The following is a 20,286-nucleotide window of genomic DNA, read 5'->3' as shown; positions in this document are numbered from 1 at the left end:
TGTCCAGTTGATAGGTTTAAATTGGTCACATGCTTTCTCATCACCTAGCAACCATTACAATTACCAATCCCTTCAATTGTTAAATCAAAAGCCCCTTTTGTTCCTGCCTTATCTTCCCTTGCTGTCTGTGACATGATCTGTAACATCCTGCTAAAGGTGTAGCTTATGTTCAAGGTGAACTGCTACCCAAACTGGATAATTGCAGTTATAAAGGGTTTACTGTATGTCTTCCCTTCTTTATCTATAAGAATACCTGCTTTTCATCTAGAAGCTATGTGTGTAACAGAGTTCATGCTTTGGTTAAACACAGCTGTACTTTGGTTCATAGTTACACTTTAAAGTACTAACTCTAGGCAATTTTTATAAAGAATAAACCTTATATTAATTGAACAATATTCATAATCTATATGCTATTCGACAATAGTGTGCACTATTCTAAAAATATGCTTTGAGTCAGTGTATATAAAAGGTAAATGTAAAGGTTCCCACACACACATGCGTGCTAGTCGTTTCCAACTCTAGGGGCCTGTGCTCATGTCTGTCTCAAAGCCGAGGACTTTCACTTGTCCGAGGACATCTCCGTGGTCATCTGGCCAGCATGACTAGACGCCAAAGGCGCACGGAACACTGTTACCTTCCCACCGTAGTGGTCCCTATTTTTCTACTTGCATTTTTACATGCTTTCAAACTGCTAGTTCCTCTCTATTCCTTCAGCTTACTACATTTCCTTTCCTAAAAAATACCTTAGCTAACTACCTCTATATGCCTATTCCTTTAAGCAAAAATGGAAAATTACAACATGTACATTTCTTGTGTACCTCACAAGGCTGTAACGGAATTTACTGAGTTGGAGGAAGAAAAATACAGGAAGATGAAAAGGCAAGAAACAGGAAACTGGAAGAGAAGGTCGCATATTAACCTGCAATTGTGCATAATAATGTGGAAGATTTATCTTTTCTACTTTGTACCAATTGCAGCTGGCGAAGCAATATGGGAACGTTTATTCTCTGTGGGGTGGAAATTATTATATTATAGTCTTCTCTGGATACCAGACAGTGAAAGAAGCATTAACTGAACATGCAGAAGCCTTTGTTGATCGCCCGGTTACACCATTCATTTCGACTATCACCAAAAAAAGGGGTAAGTTTTGTCCAACTTTGTGGATTCACTATATTCTCCAGAGTTAGCCTCTACAAATCCATGTATCTACACTCAGGTTTTAGATAAAGACATTGAATATTACAGAAGTTGAAGAGAAACATGAAAAATATATGGCCAATTTTGGGTGTTCCTTTAGGTTATAAAAGGTATCAAAGTTGATTATAATGACTCTATGAAATCTGAAAAACTTGAATCCTCCAAACTGAAAAAAGTTAGGATAGGGGATTGTACTAGCCCATCTATGAAGACAAAAGGGCATGGAAATTTTTGGCATAATCAAAAGGAATTCTTTAGTGTTGTCCTCTCTATATAAATCAAAATTTTCTAAGTTATTAAGAATCCAAATTTTCCATTTTTTAACAGTGAGATCTTATTTTCCCCCATTTCCATTTTCCAAAGTATATGCTGCAGTTGAGTGTCAAAACTAGGTAGGCAGGGATTGAATTCTTATTTATTTACTTATTAAAGTTATATGTCGCTGATCTCACTTATGCATTCTTAAATACTGGAACAGAAATTAGAGCTATTTTCTAAAACAAAAACAATTTTTTTTGTATTGGTGTGAGCTATTCTTTCCTTTTAATCTTTGATTATTCAGGTATTGTATTTTCAAATGGTCACTTGTGGTTACAGCAAAGGCGGCAGAGTGTTGTTACCATGAGGAAGTTAGGCCTGGGGAAAAAAGGCCTGGAAACCCAAATACAAGCTGAGGTTGAGAGAGTTTTGGAAGACTTTGGAAATAAAAAAGGTATTGTCAATGTTGCTAACATCGAATGTTATTGCTTGACAAGAGGTGAAGAAGTAGCCATTTCATATGTTAAACTTGTGTATTGCTTTAGAAGATTAGTTTAAGGTTGGGAGGAGGGATGAGTAGGAATGCACTTTCAAGGCCATCTCTCTAACTAAAGAAGATACGGCCTTGGCGGGTTTTCTAACAAAAGGGAAAGAGATTCTTTAAATTAATTGGAGAATATGATTAATGACAAAATTAGAAAGGTGGAGATTTGTGTTTTAATATATTGTGCAAGGGGCGGAGATTTCAGATTCCAGTTTCCTTCGAGCAAGCATTTGCCAGTGTATTAGGCTAATAAAGGACTTTTAAGGTAAACAATGCCTCAGAGCCACTTGAAAAGCCCATACATTGCAAACTTGACAGGTATCTGATAACCTCAAGTGATATTGGCATTTTTAGTAGCTTTTAGTAGTTTAGTAGTTTTAGTTGTAGAGCCAGGTACCACCTATTCTATCCTTGTGCATTTGGTTTTTCTTGCTTAAATGTAAAACCTTACTTTTCTCTACATTGAATTCCATTTTGTTAGATAGGGCCCAGTGTTTCAAATCTTTCAAGATCCTCCTGCATCTTGAGCCTATCTTCTGGAGTAAGCGCTACTTCTGACAGCTTGGTGTCATCTGCAAATTTGATGAGTTCCCCTTGTATCCCCCTGTCTAAGTCATTGATGAAGATATTGAAGAGAACTGGGCCTAAGACAGAGCCTTGGGGTACCCTAGTGTATACTCCCCCAACCATGTAGATGTACTTACACTAAGGGCTACACATTGAGTGTGGTTCTCAGCCAAATCAAGCCTTAGGTTCCTGCTTTTTAATGTTTCAGTGAAAATTCCATCAACAGGTACCAGACTTTAAAAAAACACAAAATTAGCTACCAGACTTCTGCATCAACAAAGCAAGGACTTTCACAGATAAAAGGGGTCAGAAGCTTGGCCATTCCTTGAATCTTTGGATCCAGACTTGATACCTTCTGTCCTTCTAGCAGCCCAACCCACATTTTTCTAGCTTATGTAGTAGTAGCTTGTGGTCAACTTTATCAAATGCCTTACTGTAGTCCAAGTAAATTATATCCACAGCATTCCTCTGGTTCCATCTGGTCCTGGTGATTTGAACTCATCTAGAGTGGATAGGTGTTCTCTTACCATTTTCTTGCTTATTTTGACGTACTTCTAATCTACATTTTACAGTATTTTTAATAGGTTGGTGGGGGATTTTTCTTTTTGTATAAAGATGGATGCAAAAAAAATGTTAAGTAGTTTTCTCCCCACTGTTCATCAACCTTCTTTCCATTTACTTGGGCCTTAGCTTTCCTGATTTCATCTGTGCAAGTCTGGGCTATTTGCTGATATTCTGCCTTAATTATATACACCGTTTATACTTGTCTTTTTTGTCTTTCAGTTTATCAGAGAATTTTTTCTGCAGCCATGCTGGTTTATTTTAAAATCTCTTATTTTTCTGCTTCATTTTAATTGGGCTAGATTGGGATTTTATAATCTCACTTTTCAAAGTTTTCCAAGCTTCTTGGGTTAGGCATATGGTGATAGCCTACAATGTTGGGTTGAAAATATATTAACCATGATAATGTGACTTTAAGATGTTAATTGGCCAATGAGTGTGTAAGTGTTCTCATGGCCATATAAGAGGAAGCTAGGAATGTAGCTTCTCTCTCTCTGAATTCAGTGCTCTCTACTATTACTGTTTTTGCTCCGTTTTGCTGTACTGTTGGTTTACTACTGTGATAAACCTGTACAACTGTGTATTGACCTCTGGATCGGTAAGAAGACTTTGTATTTTGGATTACTCCTTGGACTGTTACTATTGTGTATGACCTGGACTGTTTTATTTTTGACCATGCATTTTTGTTCTTTACACCACCTCAAAAGTAAAGTATTTTTTGCTTTCACAACTCAGTGTACTCTTGTGGTTACTGTGTGACTCTTACTGCTCTCAGTACCCTTCCTTGTCTGTGCAACTTTTTGGTAGCACAAGGAGACCTCTGCACAACAATTCCCTAACAGTTTTCCCCTTGAGGATTCTCATCCATAGAATCCTCCTCAAGTTCTAAATTTATTGAAATCAGCTCTCTTGAAGTCCAAGACTTTGGTTTGACTTTTCTCTATTGCTTGAGCTTGTGTAATGTTGAATTCCAATATTGCATGGTTACCACCACCCCTACAAGGTTCCTATAACTTCAACACCTTCTAACATTTCATCTCTGCTAGAGATGAGAATTAAGAGTGAGAATTAGAGTGAGAATTAAGTTCAGAATGTCTGTCCCTCTAGTTCCTACTCTACCTTTCAGGAGAAAAGGTTGTGTTAGTTTTGTCAGGAATCTGTTTGAACTTCTACTAAATGCAATCTGTTTGATTTTCTACTGGACATTACTTAGGCTCACTAACTTTTTACTCCTAGCATTATTTATTTTCAATAAGCTCTATAAGACAAATTGCTTTTATTACTAACAAGAGAGTCAGAATTAATGTGAATATTAATGAAAGTTTTCTGTTATCAGGACAGCCATTTGACCCCTCAGTGTACATTACACATTTTGTGGGCAATGTGATCTGTGCTATAGTTTTTGGACATTGTTTTTCCACTGAAGACAAGGAGTTTCTGAAGTTGCTGGAATCCATAGATATTATTTCAAATTTTTTAACAAGCTTTTCCCACATCGTGAGTATTGTGGTCACTGCTCTACTTCTTTTCTGAGTGATGCAGAATTATCCAGAACAATGGAGCCATGGGAATTACCACAATTGTAATTTCACTGAATTATTTTATTTTTCATTCCCAAATTGGAATATACCGTAAAAACTATCTGATCACTAAGCTTAAAGTTGAATAATTTGGAATGCACATGAGGACCACTGACAGCACATAATATTGCAAGGTGGCAGGCACTTTACTTCCCCAAATATTTTGGGAATATAAATTAGACTGTTGGGTGGCATTATGTATTTAAAAACCTAGCCTAGGTTAGAAATTCTACGCTTTTGTGCACTCAGTTGTTGACTTTTGTTAAAAATCAAGCAACTGAATATATGTCCATCAGGGATTGTCTGTTTCTTCCTATAGTCAAAATTTCGTGCAGTTAGAATCAAAGAAATTTGTTCAATATCAGATATGGTGACAGATCATGAGGCTGAAATTGTAATTTATAGAAATTGATTTATGGTTCATGTGTCCTGCTGTCTTGTAACAGGATTCATTTTTTTCTTTTTTATAGGTATATGAAATTTTTCCATTTATCATGCACTATCTCCCAGGGCCTCAACATAAAGCCTTGTCTGCTGGGGAGAATATGCTTGCTATTATAAAGAAGGAGATCACACATCATAAAGAATACCAAAACCGGCATGAACCACAAGATTTCATTGATTATTATTTGCTTCAAATGGAGAAAGTAAGTACAGGTAGTCCTCAACTTGCATTTCAACTGACCAGAGGCTGCTGGGAAGAGCTACAATCTGTGAGTTAAGAAAGGGGAGGGCAGAGGAGAAAAGTAGCTGAGCCCCTGCTGAATCATATAACGAAAAATAAAAAACAGCAGCAGTACATTCAGGGCAAGGGCATCTGAGATTGTGATTTCCTTTTATTAAAGAATGTCTGGCTTAGTTCAGTGCAACACCTCTTTTGGAATAATAATAATAATAATAATAATAATAACAATAATAATAATAATAATAATAATAATAATAATAATAATAATAATAATAATAATAATAATAATAATAATAGGCTTCCGGTTCCTGTTCTTCAGCGAAACAGCTGGAAGATTTGAAATGCCAAATCCTTCAGCTGAAATTTCTTTTTGTTGGGGACCCTAAGGGGCCAGAACCCACCCTGAAGGGGTGGAATAAAGGAAGAAAATCCCAGGGACTTAGGAGAGATGGCAGTCTCTCCGAACAGTCCAGGAGAAGTCTCACTAAAGAATGAAAAGATGAAAAATAGTTTATACAAAAAAATATAACCTGGAGGAAAAAACAATAACAGAAATCATGGAAAACCTAAAATAGTGTGTAATAGCAACAGCAAAGAAAATTGAAAGATATGGAGGATGAATAAAACAATATTGTGAAAACGTCCAGTTCAGAAGAAACCAGCACCTCTTCTATCGCTCACCTCATGAAAATAAAGTCCAAACTACTGTTCTACCATGAAAGAAAAAAACTTTAAAATTTTGGAAAAAACTGTGGGAAAACCTAGTGGAACATAATAAAACTGCCTCCTGGATCAAAGATATCCAAAAACAAGCAACACAAAACAAAATGGAGAGTATTGTAATAACCACTGATATGGTTGCAAAAGAAGTAAAGAAGGTCAAGAACTGGAGTGTACCTGGCCTGGATGAGCTGCATGGATACTGGTTGAAACACCTCACCATTCTCCATCACCACATGGCCACTCAGTTTGATAAAATGCTTCAAAATGCCACAAGTGAAGAATGGTTAACGGCTGGTCGAACATACTTGATAATGAAAGACCCTGAAAAGAGCACAGAACCAAGCAACTACCGCCCAATTACTTATCTGCCAACAACGTTCAAACTTTTTACAAGAATATCGGCAAATTCATTATTCTATCATCTGATGGAAAACAACTTGTATCCAGCAGAACAAAAAGGAAATTATAAAAAATCAAGAGGAACAAAAGATCAGCTGTTCATTGACAAAATGATACTTAAAAATGCAAAACAAATTAAAACAAATGTAAATATGGCGTGCATTGATTACAAGAAAGCATTTGACTCATTATCCCACAGTTGGATTAATGCATGTTTGGAAAACTTTGGAATTAGCAAAAACGTCTGTACATTTTTGAAAGCAAATATGCAAAAATGGAAAACAGTTCTAACAGCAAATGGGGACAACATTGGTGAAATCAACATCAGACGAGGAATCTTCCAAGGGGACTCACTTTCACCACTACTGTTCAACATTGCATTAATTCCATTGATAATATTATTAAGAAACACAAAACTGGGATACCACATCTACATAAACCATCTACTATACATGGATGACTTAAAACTGTATACGAAAAGCCACATTGAACTTGAATCAATACTCAATGCAGTTCAACTGTTTTGCAGCGTCATCAGAATGGACTTTGGACATAGAAAATGTGCTATATTATCCATGCAATGAGGAAAATGGGAAAAATAGAAGGAACAGAACTAGGAAATGGAAGTATTATGAAAGCACTAGCAAAGGATGATGGTTACAAATACCTAGGCATTTTGGAAGCAGATAACATCTTGAATGGAAAAGTCAAAGAATCAACACAAAAGGAATACATCAGAAGAGTCTGCAAAATACTAAAATCAAAGCTGAATGGTGGAAATATAATTAAAGCCATTAATACATGGAGAGTTCCAGTGATACGCTACCCAGCTGGAATTATCAACTGGACATTGGCCAAATTGCAACACCTAGACCAGAAAACGCGTAAACTATTGAACATGCAGCATGCTCTACATCCACAAAGTGACATTGACAGATTGTAACTGCCACGAAGAATAGGCAGCAGAGGGCTACTGCAAATCCACCAAACTGTAGAAGAAGAAAAACGAAGTTTGAATAACTATGTGAATCAAAGTACAGAAAAATTGCTGCAGGCTGTGAAAACAGAGAGCATTTTCAAAATAACAGAAACCAAGGCAGAATATAAGGAAAAATGGCTGGATGATAGATTAAATAGATGGAAAACCAAAGCTTTCCATGGACAACATTTGAAAAACATTGAAGGAAAATGTGATAACAAGTTGACATGGGCATGGCTTAAGATGGGGAACCATCAAGAAATGGCTTAATACTGGCTGCTCAAGAACAAGCACTACAAGCTAATGCCATGAAAACAAAGATACAAAAATCTACTGACAATCCAAATTGCTGACTTTGCAACGACAAAGTTGAAACTGTTTCATATTTAATATGTGAGTGCAGCAAAATCGCACAAACTGATTACAAAGCTAGACATGACCGAGTTGTTAAACTAATCCACTGGGCATTGTGTAAAAAATACGACTTGCCTGTGTCCAAAAAGTCGTGGGAACATGGGGTGGAAAAAGTTGTCGAGAATGAGAGGGTGAAGATCTTGTGGGACTTCTGAATACAGACAGATTGCCATTTGGAACACAAAACACCAGATATCACAGTTGTAGAGAACCAAAGCGTACAGTTGATTGATATCGCTGTACCAGGAGATGCCAGAGTCAAAGAAAAAGAACTGGAAAAAATTACAAAATACCACGACCTGGCCATTGAAACTGCACTGTCATCGGGGCACTGGGAACTATGTCCAAAAACTTTGCAAAATACATCAAGAAATTGCAGCTTCCTACAATAACTCCAGCAAAGCTACAAAAAACTGAGCTACTCGGAACATCTTACATTTTAAGGAGATACCTGGTTGATACCTAGGATGCTGTCAGCAACCCGTGTCAACCTTTAGTGCCAGTCAATTTTGAGTATTCAATTGACTGAGTTTCATGTTTCATGAATAAAAGTTTAATAATAATAATAATAATAATAATAATAATAATAATAATAATAATAATAACGTGAAAATGACATTTCACTTTTCTCTCTGTTACCTTTAGAGCAAGGATGATCCAAATTCTACCTATGATGAAGACAACTTGGCTCATTTCCTTGGTGACATATTTTTTGCTGGGACAGACACAACTAGTAGTGTTCTGCAATGGGCATTGCTGCTAATGGCAACTCATCCAGATATCCAAGGTGACAATAAAGTAGAAATTTAGTGGGAAGTGCAATTCCTCTACAATGTCACGTTAGACAGAATAATAATATATGTATATTCCAGGGTGTATAGATAGTTCCTTCTCCAATTTCAGGGTTCTATTCAACCTCGAGAAATGGTTGCCTTCTCAGAATAAGTGTTGGAAGGGACATTGGAGGTCTTCTAGTCTATCCCTTGCTCAGGCAGGAAATCCTATGCCATTTCAGACAAACGGTTGTCCAATCTCTTCTTGAAAACTTACAGTGTTGGAGCCTTCACAAGTTCTAGAGGCAAGTTGTTCCATTGATGAATTGTTCTAACTGTCAGGAAATTTCTCCTTAGTTCTGGGTTGCTTCTCTCCTAGATTAGTTTCCATCCACTGCTTCTTGTCCTACCTTCAGGTGCTTTGGAGAATAGCTTGACTCCCTGTCATGGTTCCGGCAGATGTTACTTTTCAAAGAACTTTGAGGGATTGTTTACCTTAAAGATCCTTTATTCAAATAAAATGACATTGGCACATACATGGTGGAAGCCAAAATCTGAATTCCCCTCCTCCCCTGAACACACAGTATCAAAGGACAATTCCCTCCTCCTATTGACCATCATAGATCACATTCTCCACTTATTTTAAAATGCAAACCTTCACTTTAGATTTCTAACCTGCCATTCCTTATCATCTCTTATTTCAAACAACCTTGAAGAATACTCTACTGCAATCTTGTTATGTCTAACTAATCCACACACACATTCTTCCTCTCCCCACTCCCAGCATCATCTAATTCTAATTCTCAAAGTAACATACAGGTTAACGAGAAAATGATTGCAGCTTCATATATTGTCAAAGCAAGAACATCCGATGTTAGCACCCTCCAGCTGACTTACTATTCAAAATCTCTTTAAGGGCAGCCAGATGAAATAATTCAGGTGGAAAAGTATCTCTCCACATTCATCTTACTTATTTTCTGAGATAATTTATAAGTTCAATAAAAGTTACTTTACCCTTTTTCTCAGACAAGGTCTTCAAGGAAATAGAAACAGTTTTGGATCCATCTCATTCCATCTGTTATGGAGATCGGAAGAATCTGCCCTACACCAATGCTGTGATTCATGAGATTATACGAAGCAAATACATCACATTCTTTGGACTACCAAGAAGATGTGTGAAGGATGTTTACCTCAATGGATTTCTCATTCCCAAGGTGTGAATCTTTCTGAATTCCAAGTGCAGAATAACAGAGTTGGAAGGGACATTAGAGGTCTTCTGTTCCAATTCCCCTCCTCGGGCATGTGACCCTATATCATTCCGGACAAATGACTATCCAATCTCTTCTTAAAAATCTGATGGATCACCCACAATCACCAGTGAAAACAATATTCACCAATCAATTGTTCTCACTGTCAGGACATTTCTTAGTTCTTGGTTGAATCTCTCTTTGATAAGTTTCTTGTCCTGCCATTGGATGCTTAGAAGAAGAGGTTGACAGTCTCTCAAATATTGAAAGACTGCTATCATGTCGTATCTAGTCCTTCTCTTTGTTAGACTAGACCAGGGATAGGCAACCTTGGCTCTTTTATGACTTGTGGACTTCAACTCCCAGAATTCCTGAGCCAGCCATGCTGAGGAGAAATGGAGATACTGAGCCATGCTGGCTCAGGAATTCTGGGAGTTGAAGTCCACGTGTCATGAAAGAGCCAAGTTGCCTACTCCTGGACTAGACACACCCAGTTCTGCCACTGTTCATCATACATAATACATTTTAGCCTCCAGCCCCCTAATTTTCTTTTAAGAGCTGGATTTCTATATGGATGCCCTGTTCAACTTCCACTCTTCACTAAAACTTTGTTGGGATGCAGTGTTTAAATCAAAGTGATCCACTTGCTGCTATGCTAAGCATGTCTTTCAAGGAAGAATGTATGAATGCTGGTTTTGTCAGACTTCCGGCTTATCACACTAGGCCAACTTCCAACCCAAAACTTTCTTCCAGTAGCTCACCTGAGAAGTTCTGATGCCTTATTATCTTGGTTCTTTTAAGTATACCCAACTCAGTGGACTCCATAACAGAAATGAGTCAACCCAACAAAATAAGACCTAGGCAACAAACACACAAACACTCAAAGGCCAGCACTCACTACTCACTACTCCACTCTCCCCCATTACTACTACACATCCTTCTACTGTTCTCCAACTTACACCTTGTGAGCCCTACCACTGGAGAATATCATTCTGCCTGTTTTAGGCTACTTCAGGCTGCTTTATTTTCATAGACAAACATACCACACTTACCTGCCTTTCTGCTGATCTTTTATAGTGAACAGTTGCTATTTAGGCTAGGAAGAGACCTTAAGGCAGACATGTCAAACTCGCGATGTCACGTGATGTCGCACAATGGATCACCATTTTCGCCATTGCTGGCAATGGGGTGGGCACAGCTTCCAGATGACATGTCCGGCCCACAAGCTGGCAGTTTGGCACCCCTGCCTTAAGAATGTTTTTAAGCAGTCTGTCCTCTAATGCTTATTTTTATTAAATGCTTAATTTTTCTTCTTTGCAGTTTTTTTCATATACATGATTTAGTGATTCACATCCCTCTTGGTAATATAGAGCAGCATTCATGGTGGAAATCATTGTCTGGGCCTCGGTTTCCCCTTCTGATTATTATTCCTAGCTGATGTCTAGGTGTGAATGAGGATTACTTTTTAAACTTATGCTGTCTGCTTGCTGTTTGCTCACTTCTTTCACTGTTGTGAGTATCAAACCATCAATGCTTCCTGCTTCTACAACTCTGTTGGCTCACTTTTCTTTTGACATGTATGCATAAATGACCCCTTGTATTTGCTATACGCTGGGCTTCTCTCTAGGCTGTAACTCAAGTAGACTTTGCATTAGTGGCTTTCATTGGGAAAATTAGCACTACCACACAAGACTTTCAGAAACGAATCATCACAATGAAGGATAACCTGGCTTGTTCATAGTCCCCATTTGCCTCTCAGCTGCTTCCATGAAGAGAAGAGATGGGAGTCAAAGCAAAAAGACAGATTAGTTATTTCTAAAAATAATAAATGCAGGCTACAAATTAAGAAATAAAAGGGAGGTTGCAGAAGTAGCCTGCAGATTAAGCACAGGTAGTGCTTGAAGTATTTTATTAATATTAGGTTGGATTTTTATCCCACCTTTATTATAAGTAACTCAAGGCAACAAACATACCTAATATTCTTTCCTCCTGTTTTTTCCACAACAACAACCCTGTGAGATGGTTTGGGTTGATACAGGGTCATCCAGCCAGCTTTCTTGCCTAAACTGGGACTAGAACTCATAGTCTCCTGGTTTTTCCAGGCTAGCACCTTAACCACTACAAAAAACTGACTACCTGAATATACCTAAATATATACCTGAAACGTGCAAGGAAAACAAATAGAATATCCAAAAACAAATGAGATGGTCTAGTTCAGGGGTCCCCAACCCTGGTCCATGGACCAGCACCAGTCCACGGCATGCCAGAAACAGGGCCGCTCAAAAAAGCAAAGCCCCATCCGCGGGATGCAGGCAGCATGCAAAACCCCACCGCACCCCTCCGGTCCATGGAAAAACCTCTCTCCGCAGAACCAGTCCCTAGTGCCCCAAAGGTTGGGGCCCCCTGGTCTAGATGCTTCCATTTCTCTCTTTCTTCATTTTAGGGAGCTATGATATTACCAGACCTGCGTTCTTGTCTCCTTGATCCTGAACAATGGGAGACGCCTGAAAAATTCAACCCCAACCATTTTCTGGACAAAGAAGGACATTTTGTCACTAAAGAAGCATTTATGCCATTTGGAGCAGGTAATATGTAGGTTTCTTTCTCTTTCATAAAAAGAAAAAAATGATGTTTAGGTTTCTTTTGCTTGTAAGGAAAGAGATTGCATTTGAAAGTGCGCAGATTAAAGGGCAAAATAACATTTAGTCTATATCAGGGCTTTTCAACCTTTTCACCCATTGTGCCACTTTTAGGATATGGCAACATCCGAGTACCACCAGTCTCCTAGCAAAATGTCAAAAACTTGATGACCAAAAAAAAAAGGAAAAAAGTTATGAAGTACAGGTAGTTCTTGACTTACAATAGTTCACTTAGTGACTGTTCGAAATTATAATGGCACTGAAAAAAGTGCCCCGCAAGCCACAGCCAAGCAAGACACCTGCCTGCCCGCCTGGCGGCACTCTTCTTCCTGTCTGAGGTTTTCATTGTTGTGAGCACTTCTGTTGAGGATTGGAAGCAGGGGTGGGGTGGCGGGTGTTTGGTTTTTATTCCCCCTGTCTTCTGGGTGGTTGCAGCAGGGTTTGGTCACTTCACATGACCCTCCAACACTGTGACCGTCATAAATATGAATCAGTTGCCAAGCATCTGAATGTAAATCACAGGACCCTGGAGATGCTGCAACATTCCACCTGATCGGCACTTCTTCTGGGCTTACCAGAAGCACCAGGATCAGTGTCGAGCTCCAGCTGGAGCCTGGTGCTGATCCTGGCACTTCCACTGAACCTTAACAGCCCAGAAGAAGCGCTGATCCTGGTGCTTCCGCTGAGCCCTGACAGCCCCGAAGTAATGCTGATTCTGGTTCTTCCGCTGAGCCCTGACAGCCCTGCAGCTCCAACCATCTCTCACTCAGGCTTGTGTGGTGCTGCCACCGGTGCAGCTCATTCCCCTCCCCCACTACTTTTCTAGAATGGTCGTGTACCACAATGTACCACAGGTGGTACCCGTACCACTGGTTGAAAAGCTCTGGTCTATATCTACTGGGGATTTGGGGGAAGGAAAATTAAGAAGCTTCTTTTCTACTATACATAACTGGATCAATGGGGAAGGGGAGAACAGCGTAGCATGAAAACCGAAAGAAACATTTAGTGATGCAATTCTCCTGGTGTTTGATTAACCTAAGTAAACCTCAAGAATGCACACAGCTATATTAGCTCCAGTCAGTGAGTTGTGTGGTCAAATCTTGAGGTTAGTAATTCTTATTTTTCCTAAGATGAGACAAAAGTCCCAGAGAGGCCCTCCAAGGAATGAGGCCCCAGTACTCCTTATCTTATGGATCCTCCACCCTCACCCAGGGTTAAAAAAGAGGCAGGGTTAAAAAAGAGCAGAAATACATCCATAAAGGGTCCAAAGGATCATTATGCAGTGGCCTGGGACTGTATGCTTCCTCTCTATTTTTGTTTAAAAAATGGTCCCAGCTTGAAGAAAAGAGAGAAAAAGGTAAGTTGATCAGGAATGAGGGCTTCCTTGTATATTTACTACGGTTGGGGAAGGAGCATCTGATGTACCTCAGTCACCACTATCAGACCTCACCATCCTGAATCAAGGGCTGGTGGTATCTGATATCCAAAGATAATGATTTAGAAGAGGACAATGGGTTGAGTCAGAGGAAAGACTTGAGAAAGAATTAGAGGAAGCAGATCAAATCACACATATAAGATGGGATCCTTCAGTGACTCCATCAAGCCACCTCATTCTCTGTCATCCCCTTCTTCTCTTGCCCTCAACCTTTCCCAGCATTAGGCTCTTCTCCAGTGAGTCCTTCCTTCTCATTAGGTGGCCAAAGTATTTGAGTTTTAACTTCAGGATCTGGCGTTCTAAAGAGCAGTCAGGGTTGATCTCCTCTAGGACTAACCAGTTTGATCGCCTTGCAGTCCAAGGGACTTGCAGGAGTCTTCTCCAGCACCACAGTTCAAATTCCTCAATTCTTTGGCGCTCAGCCTTTTTTATGGTCCAACTTTCACATTGCAACTGGGAAGACCATGGCCTTGACTATATGCACTTTTGTTGACAGGGTGATGTCTCTGCTTTTTAGTGTGCTGTCTAGATTTGTCATGGCTTTCCTCCCGAGGAGCAAGCATCTTTTAATTTCTTGACTACAGTCTCCATCTGCAGTGATCTTGGAGCCCAGGAAAATAAAATCTGTCACTACCTCCATTTCTTCCCCATCTACGTATTTGCCAGGAATTGAGAGGGCTGGATGCCATGATCTTGGTTTTCTTAATGTTAAGTTTCAACCCAAATTTTGCACTCTCATTCTTCACTCGCAACAAGAGGCTCTTTAGTTCCTCTTCACTTTCTGCCATTAGAGTGGTATCATCTGCATATCTTAGGTTGTTGATATTTCTCCCGGCAATCTTAAATCCAACTTTTGATTCATCTAGCCCTGCCTTTCTCATGATGTGCTCTGCATATACGTTAAACAGGCAGGGTGACAGTATACAGCCTTGCCGGACTCCTTTCCCAATTTTGAACCAATCAGTGGTTCCGTGTCCAGTTCTCATTGTTGCTTCTTAACCCATACATAGGTTTCTCAAGAGACAAATAAGATGGTCTGGTAGTCCCATCTCTTTAAGGACTTGTCAAAATTTGTTGTGATCCACACAATCAAATGCTTTAGCCTCTGCCTCTGTTAGGTTCCTGACATTTTGGTCCTTTATCATGCCCATTTTTGCATGAAATGTTCCCTTCATCTCTCTAATTTTCTTGAAGAGATCTCTGGTCCTCCCTATTCTATTGTTTTCTTCTATTTCTTTGCACTGTTCATTTAAGAACGCATTCTTATCTCTTATAGCTATTCTCTGGAATTCTGCATTCAATTGGTTGTATCTTTCTTTTTCTTCTTTGCCTTTCGCTTCCCTCCTTTCCTCAGCTATTTGCAAAGCTTCCTCAGACAACCATTTCACTTTCTTGTATTTCTTTTTCTTTGGGATGGTTTTGGTTGCTACCTGATGTACAATGTTGCGAACCTCCATCCATAATTCTTCAGGCACTCTGTCTATCAGATCTAATTCCTTAAATCTATTTGTCACTTCTACTGTATATTCGTCAGGCATATGATTTAGTTCACACCTGAGTGGCCTAGTACTTTTCCCTACTTTCTTCAGTTTAAGCCTAAATTTTGCAATGAGAAGCTCGTGGTCTGAGCCACAGTCAGCTCCTGGTCTTGTTTTTACTGACTGTATAGTTTCTCCATCTTTAGCTGCAGAGCACATAGTCAATCTGATTTTTGTGTTGACCATCTGGTGATGTCCATATGTAGAGCGGTCTCTTGGGTTGTTGGAAAAGAGTGTTTGCTATCATCATCATATTTTCTTGACAAAATTCTATCAGCCTGTGCCCTGCTTCATTTTGTACTCCAAGGCCAAACGTGCCTGTTATTCCAGTTATCTTTTGGCTTGCTACTTTAGCATTCCAATCCCCCATGATGATAAGGACATCATTTTTTGGTGTTAGTTCTATAAGGTGCTGTAGGGCTTCATAAAATGGTCAATTTCATTCTCTTCAGCAGTGGTGGTTGGGCATAGACTTGGACTACTGTGATATTGAATGGTTTGCCTTGGATTTGAACTGAGATCTTTCTGTCATTTTGGGGATTGTATCCCAGTATTGCTTTTCCTACTCTTTTATTTACTATGAAGGCTACTCCATTTCTTCTGTGGGATTCACAGTAGTATACCTGATGGTCATCTGAATTAAATTCACCCATTCCTGTCTATTTTAGTTCACTGATTCCTAGGATGTCGATGTTCAGTCTTGTCATCTCTTGTTTGACCACGTCCAGCTTTCCTTGATTCATGGATATTCATTCCAGGTTCCTATGGAGAAAAAATCTTTACAGCATCAGACTTTCCTTTCATCACTAGACACATCCACAGCTGAGCGTCTTTCGGCTTTGGCCCAGTTGCTTCATTCTTTCTGGCGTTACTAGTACTAGCCCTCTGCTCTTCCCCAGTATTGGACGCCTTCCTACCTGAGGGGCTGATCTTCTAGCATCATATCTTTTTGCCTTTTGGTACTGTCCATGGGGTTTTCATGGCAAAAATATTGGAGTGGGTTGCCATTTCCTTCTCCAGTGGATCACGTTTTGTCAGAACTCTCTACTATGACCTGTCCGTCTTGGGTGGCCCTGCACGGCATAGCTCACAGCTTTATTGAATTATGGAAGCCCCTTCACCACAGGGCAGTAATCCATGAAGGGAAGTCTCTTTTTAGGAAATAACAAATTGCCATACCAAGCTTCACCACAAGATGTCACTAGTACCATTTAAGGTTTTTTAAATCCCTAATTTTTCTGGGTTCTTTTCTAATTATTTTTTTTTGCAGATAATAACAAGAATTTCCAGTAAGAATAGGACACTTTAAGGTCCCCAAGTTTCAAAGGCATATAAATCCAATTTGATTAAAATTGTTCTTTTTGATGCTTACTTCCCCTGGGTAGTCAGACACCGCTATTCTTGGAGGGTGGGGTAGAAATTCCCTTCTCTCTCTCCTCACAGGGGTATAGTACTTCAAGGAGCTTTTACAGGAAAGTACTTAGGGTAGAGAAAAGATAAAATCTCACCCAGCTTCATCTGTGTTGCTTTCAGTGTGCTTGCTAGTAAGTTTGACTTCGGCTGTCAGCAGCTGAGTGACAGGCCATATTGCTATGGCTGATCTTTTCCCCGTCAGTTTGAAGAACTGCCCCAGATCAAGCAGAAGGGCTGCCACTCTTCCACAATCAAGCAGTGGTCCTCTCCTTGCTCATCGCCCCTACAGTGACTTCCAACCCTTTTAAGGGTCCCCCAGCTGGAGAAAACTGAACGGTGGGGTCCGGCGTTGTTTCTCCTACTCGTGCGTGCGTGTGTCAGACCCACAGGGAATGGCTGGTAGAGGTGGCGGCAGTCCAGGTTGTTTCCCCCCCATGTGTGTGTGTGTTCTGTACCAGCCTGCTACTGGCCCTGCAGAAAAGGCAACCCCTTTATAAACGGCAAGAGGCTGGAATGACGTCTGCCAAATTTATTACTACAAAAAACAAACAAGACACGTACCAAGATACAGGAGCTTTGAAACACTATCTGAGCGGTTGCTTTCAGCAAACCAGCCCTCCCCAAACATTCCCTTTATAAAGAGTTCAGGGCGTGGCCTCTCTCTGCCTCCTTCTGAGAAGCCCCACAGCCTTCCTCTGTTTACTCCTACTTGACTGTCTCCTGCGTCGGGCGTCCTTGAACAGGGCCAGCTGTGGGTCATCTTCATCCACACTGTCAGGCTCACACAGCTGGGTCTCCATGGTGACCAAGTGGGAGGGGCCTGCCTTAGGGCTATCATCAGCAATATCTTCAACCCCCTCAGCAAGGTCTTCAAGACCCCCCTCCTCCTCTGATTCGTCCGACCCAACTGCCGAACCCACAGGCTGACCCTGAATCACAACACTGTGTGTGTGTGTGTGTGTCAGACCCACAGGGAATGGCTGGTAGGGAGGTGGCGGTTCAGCATTCCCCCCCTGCTGTGTGTGTGTTGGGACCACGGGGCTCAACACATAGAGAGACACAAACACTGGACTGCCGTCGCCTCTACGAGCCATTCCCTGCGGGTCTGACACATACACGCACGAGGGGGGGAAACAATGCTGGACTGCCGCTACCTCTACCAGCCGTTCCCTGCTTGTCCAACACACACACACACACACACACAGGGGGAAAACAATGCCGGACCACTGCCTCCCTAGCAGACCTCCCCTGCAGGATGTGCTGCCAGGAAGCCGGGTGGCCCGATGAGTGGACTGTATGGACCACGGCCCATTGGCTGACGCCGGGCCAGCTCCAGGATGCCACCAGAGTCGCTAAGCAGCTCGGTGAAGCTCCAACATCATCGGCACAGCCAGACACAGAGGAGCCAGCGGAGGCAGGCCTCCAAGGCCGCCAGAGTGAGGCATCCCCGCAGCTTGCAGCTCACAGCACCAACAGGGTGAGAGATGAACCAGCGTGGCAGCTGTGAGGAGAGGAATCCTTGTGGGCCATGGTTCAGAGTTGAAGAAGGCAATGTGGAGCTGCAGGAGGCAGTGGCTCGCCAATAAAACCAACAGACTTGGAGGCACCACGGCTGGCCTTTTGAGGCACCACGGACCTCCATTGACTTCCATGGGGATGCTTATCAATGAAGGGGCCGATTGGGACTGATTGAAACCACTGCAGGATGGCTTTGAGTGGCACAGAGAGACACACAGAGGCAGCAAGGGCAGGAGACAAGGAGGAGTCAGCCTATGTCTGTGCACACGCACAGACTTAAACGGAGGCTTCCAAACCTGACAAGCATACACATGTGGATATCTGCAACCGGTTGTTGCAAAAAATAGAAAAAAAGGGGGGGGAAAGTGAACATGACTATTTAAAGATCCCCATTTTTCCTTTCCTTCCTCCTCTTTGGCAGTGTTGACTTCTGCTCCTCCAATCCTGGCTGCTCCTCATGGTCCCTGCCTGCCAGCAGCTGCATTCAACTTTTCTTTTATTTGCTTGGTAGACTGGGGAGAGAGGCACTCCCCTGCTTCTCTCCACTCCTGCTGTGATGATTTCTAACAGCGAAGAGCAGCTGCCTGCTGGGCAAGCCCCAAAAGTTTTCTTCCTCTCCCCAATCTTGCCTTTCTTGCTTGCTCTCTGATGTGGGTGTCTGCTGGGTTTCCTCAACTTCCCCCACCCGTTTTATTTTAATCCCACCACCGCCTCCCTCTTTCACAAAGCCTTGGAAGATTTGCCGCAGCAGCTCCTTCTCCCTGTCGGCCTCCTCCTCCACTCCCTCAGAACCTTCGCGCCAAAAGGCGGAAAGAAGAAAGTCCCAGAGAGGGAGAGCGCAGAGCGGGGGGAGAGCCTTCCATACCAGAGGTGGATGGGGCAGGGCCGGTGCATGTCTTGCCTTAGGCTCCACTCTTCAATCAAGCCCCTTGTTCTGCGCATACACACATGCATTTTGTGGCTCCCAGTTTTTTCTTTTGTGAGGGAACCAGTTCTGAGTGGCTCTTTCACTGTATCAGGTTGCCGATCCCTGGAATAGGCAGTAAACGTTGCCACTACTGTTTTTGTGTTTTTATTTTATTTTCACTGTAGGTGCTCGGAGCTGCTTGGGAGAACTCTTTGCAAGGATTGACATCTTCATTATGTTCACCAGCCTACTGAGGGCATTTAGGTTGCAACCCCCAGAAGGAGTGAAGAAACTCAGTGAAAAACCAAAAAAAACAGTGATTCTGCATCCCTCTCCTTATAAGATCTGTGCTGTTCCTCGCTCCAGAATGCCATAGAAGGAAAAAATGACAAAATGTTTATTGAGTTCTATATTTTACTGTCTTTTTCTGTTTCAAGGCTTTGTCACACCAGTATTGAAAAGATCACAGTTTAAAACAATTGCTCTCATTAAGGTTAATTGTTGAATTGGCCTGACAGATTTTTTTTTAAAGTTAAAACTGGGTACTGGGTTGCTATTCAGTTTAACAGCCTATATATAAATTTGGCACCCCCTCTGGTTACTGGCTCGGCCTCTTGCCTGGATCACTTTGCCTCTGCCATCTCCCCTCTCCTTTCAGGATTCCAGCCAACTCCATCCTCCAAAGTCTTCCCGCCGAAAACCTGACATAATTCCATTGTCTATTTCCCTGGCCTCTTCCTCCCTCAGCCAAAGCTCAGAAAAATAAATAAAAGATTACAATCTTTTTTTAGTCTCATTAAGGAATCTCACATTAACCATCATATGAAGCAAAATGAACATAGTATTCCTTGGGAATTGAGGTCACAGTTTGACACAGTTGTGAAATGTGATTTCTCATAACCACGTCAT

At 41.2% G+C, this 20,286-nt stretch overlaps 1 protein-coding gene and 1 long non-coding RNA gene across 2 annotated transcripts in view; one reads left to right on the top strand and one right to left on the bottom strand.

Moving 5' to 3' along the window:
• Positions 1-20,286, bottom strand: part of LOC310641216 — a 145,552-nt gene that overhangs the window by 105,814 nt on the left and 19,452 nt on the right. The window lies entirely within an intron of this gene.
• Positions 1,078-20,082, top strand: LOC310641624 (cytochrome P450 2C3-like; the record flags this gene model as incomplete). The annotated part of the gene is made up of 7 exons (XM_083364860.1): positions 1,078-1,140; positions 5,178-5,354; positions 8,553-8,694; positions 9,707-9,894; positions 12,371-12,512; positions 19,563-19,673; positions 20,036-20,082. The coding sequence occupies 7 exons, from the start codon at positions 1,078-1,080 to the stop codon at positions 20,080-20,082; spliced, it is 870 nt and encodes a 289-aa protein (XP_083220986.1).

Source organism: Vipera ursinii (assembly GCF_947247035.1).
Source record: "Vipera ursinii genome assembly, chromosome: 5".
NCBI lineage: Eukaryota > Metazoa > Chordata > Lepidosauria > Squamata > Viperidae > Vipera > Vipera ursinii.
The sequence above is the reverse complement of the archived record's forward strand: the minus strand, read 5'-3'. Positions and strand labels throughout refer to the sequence as shown.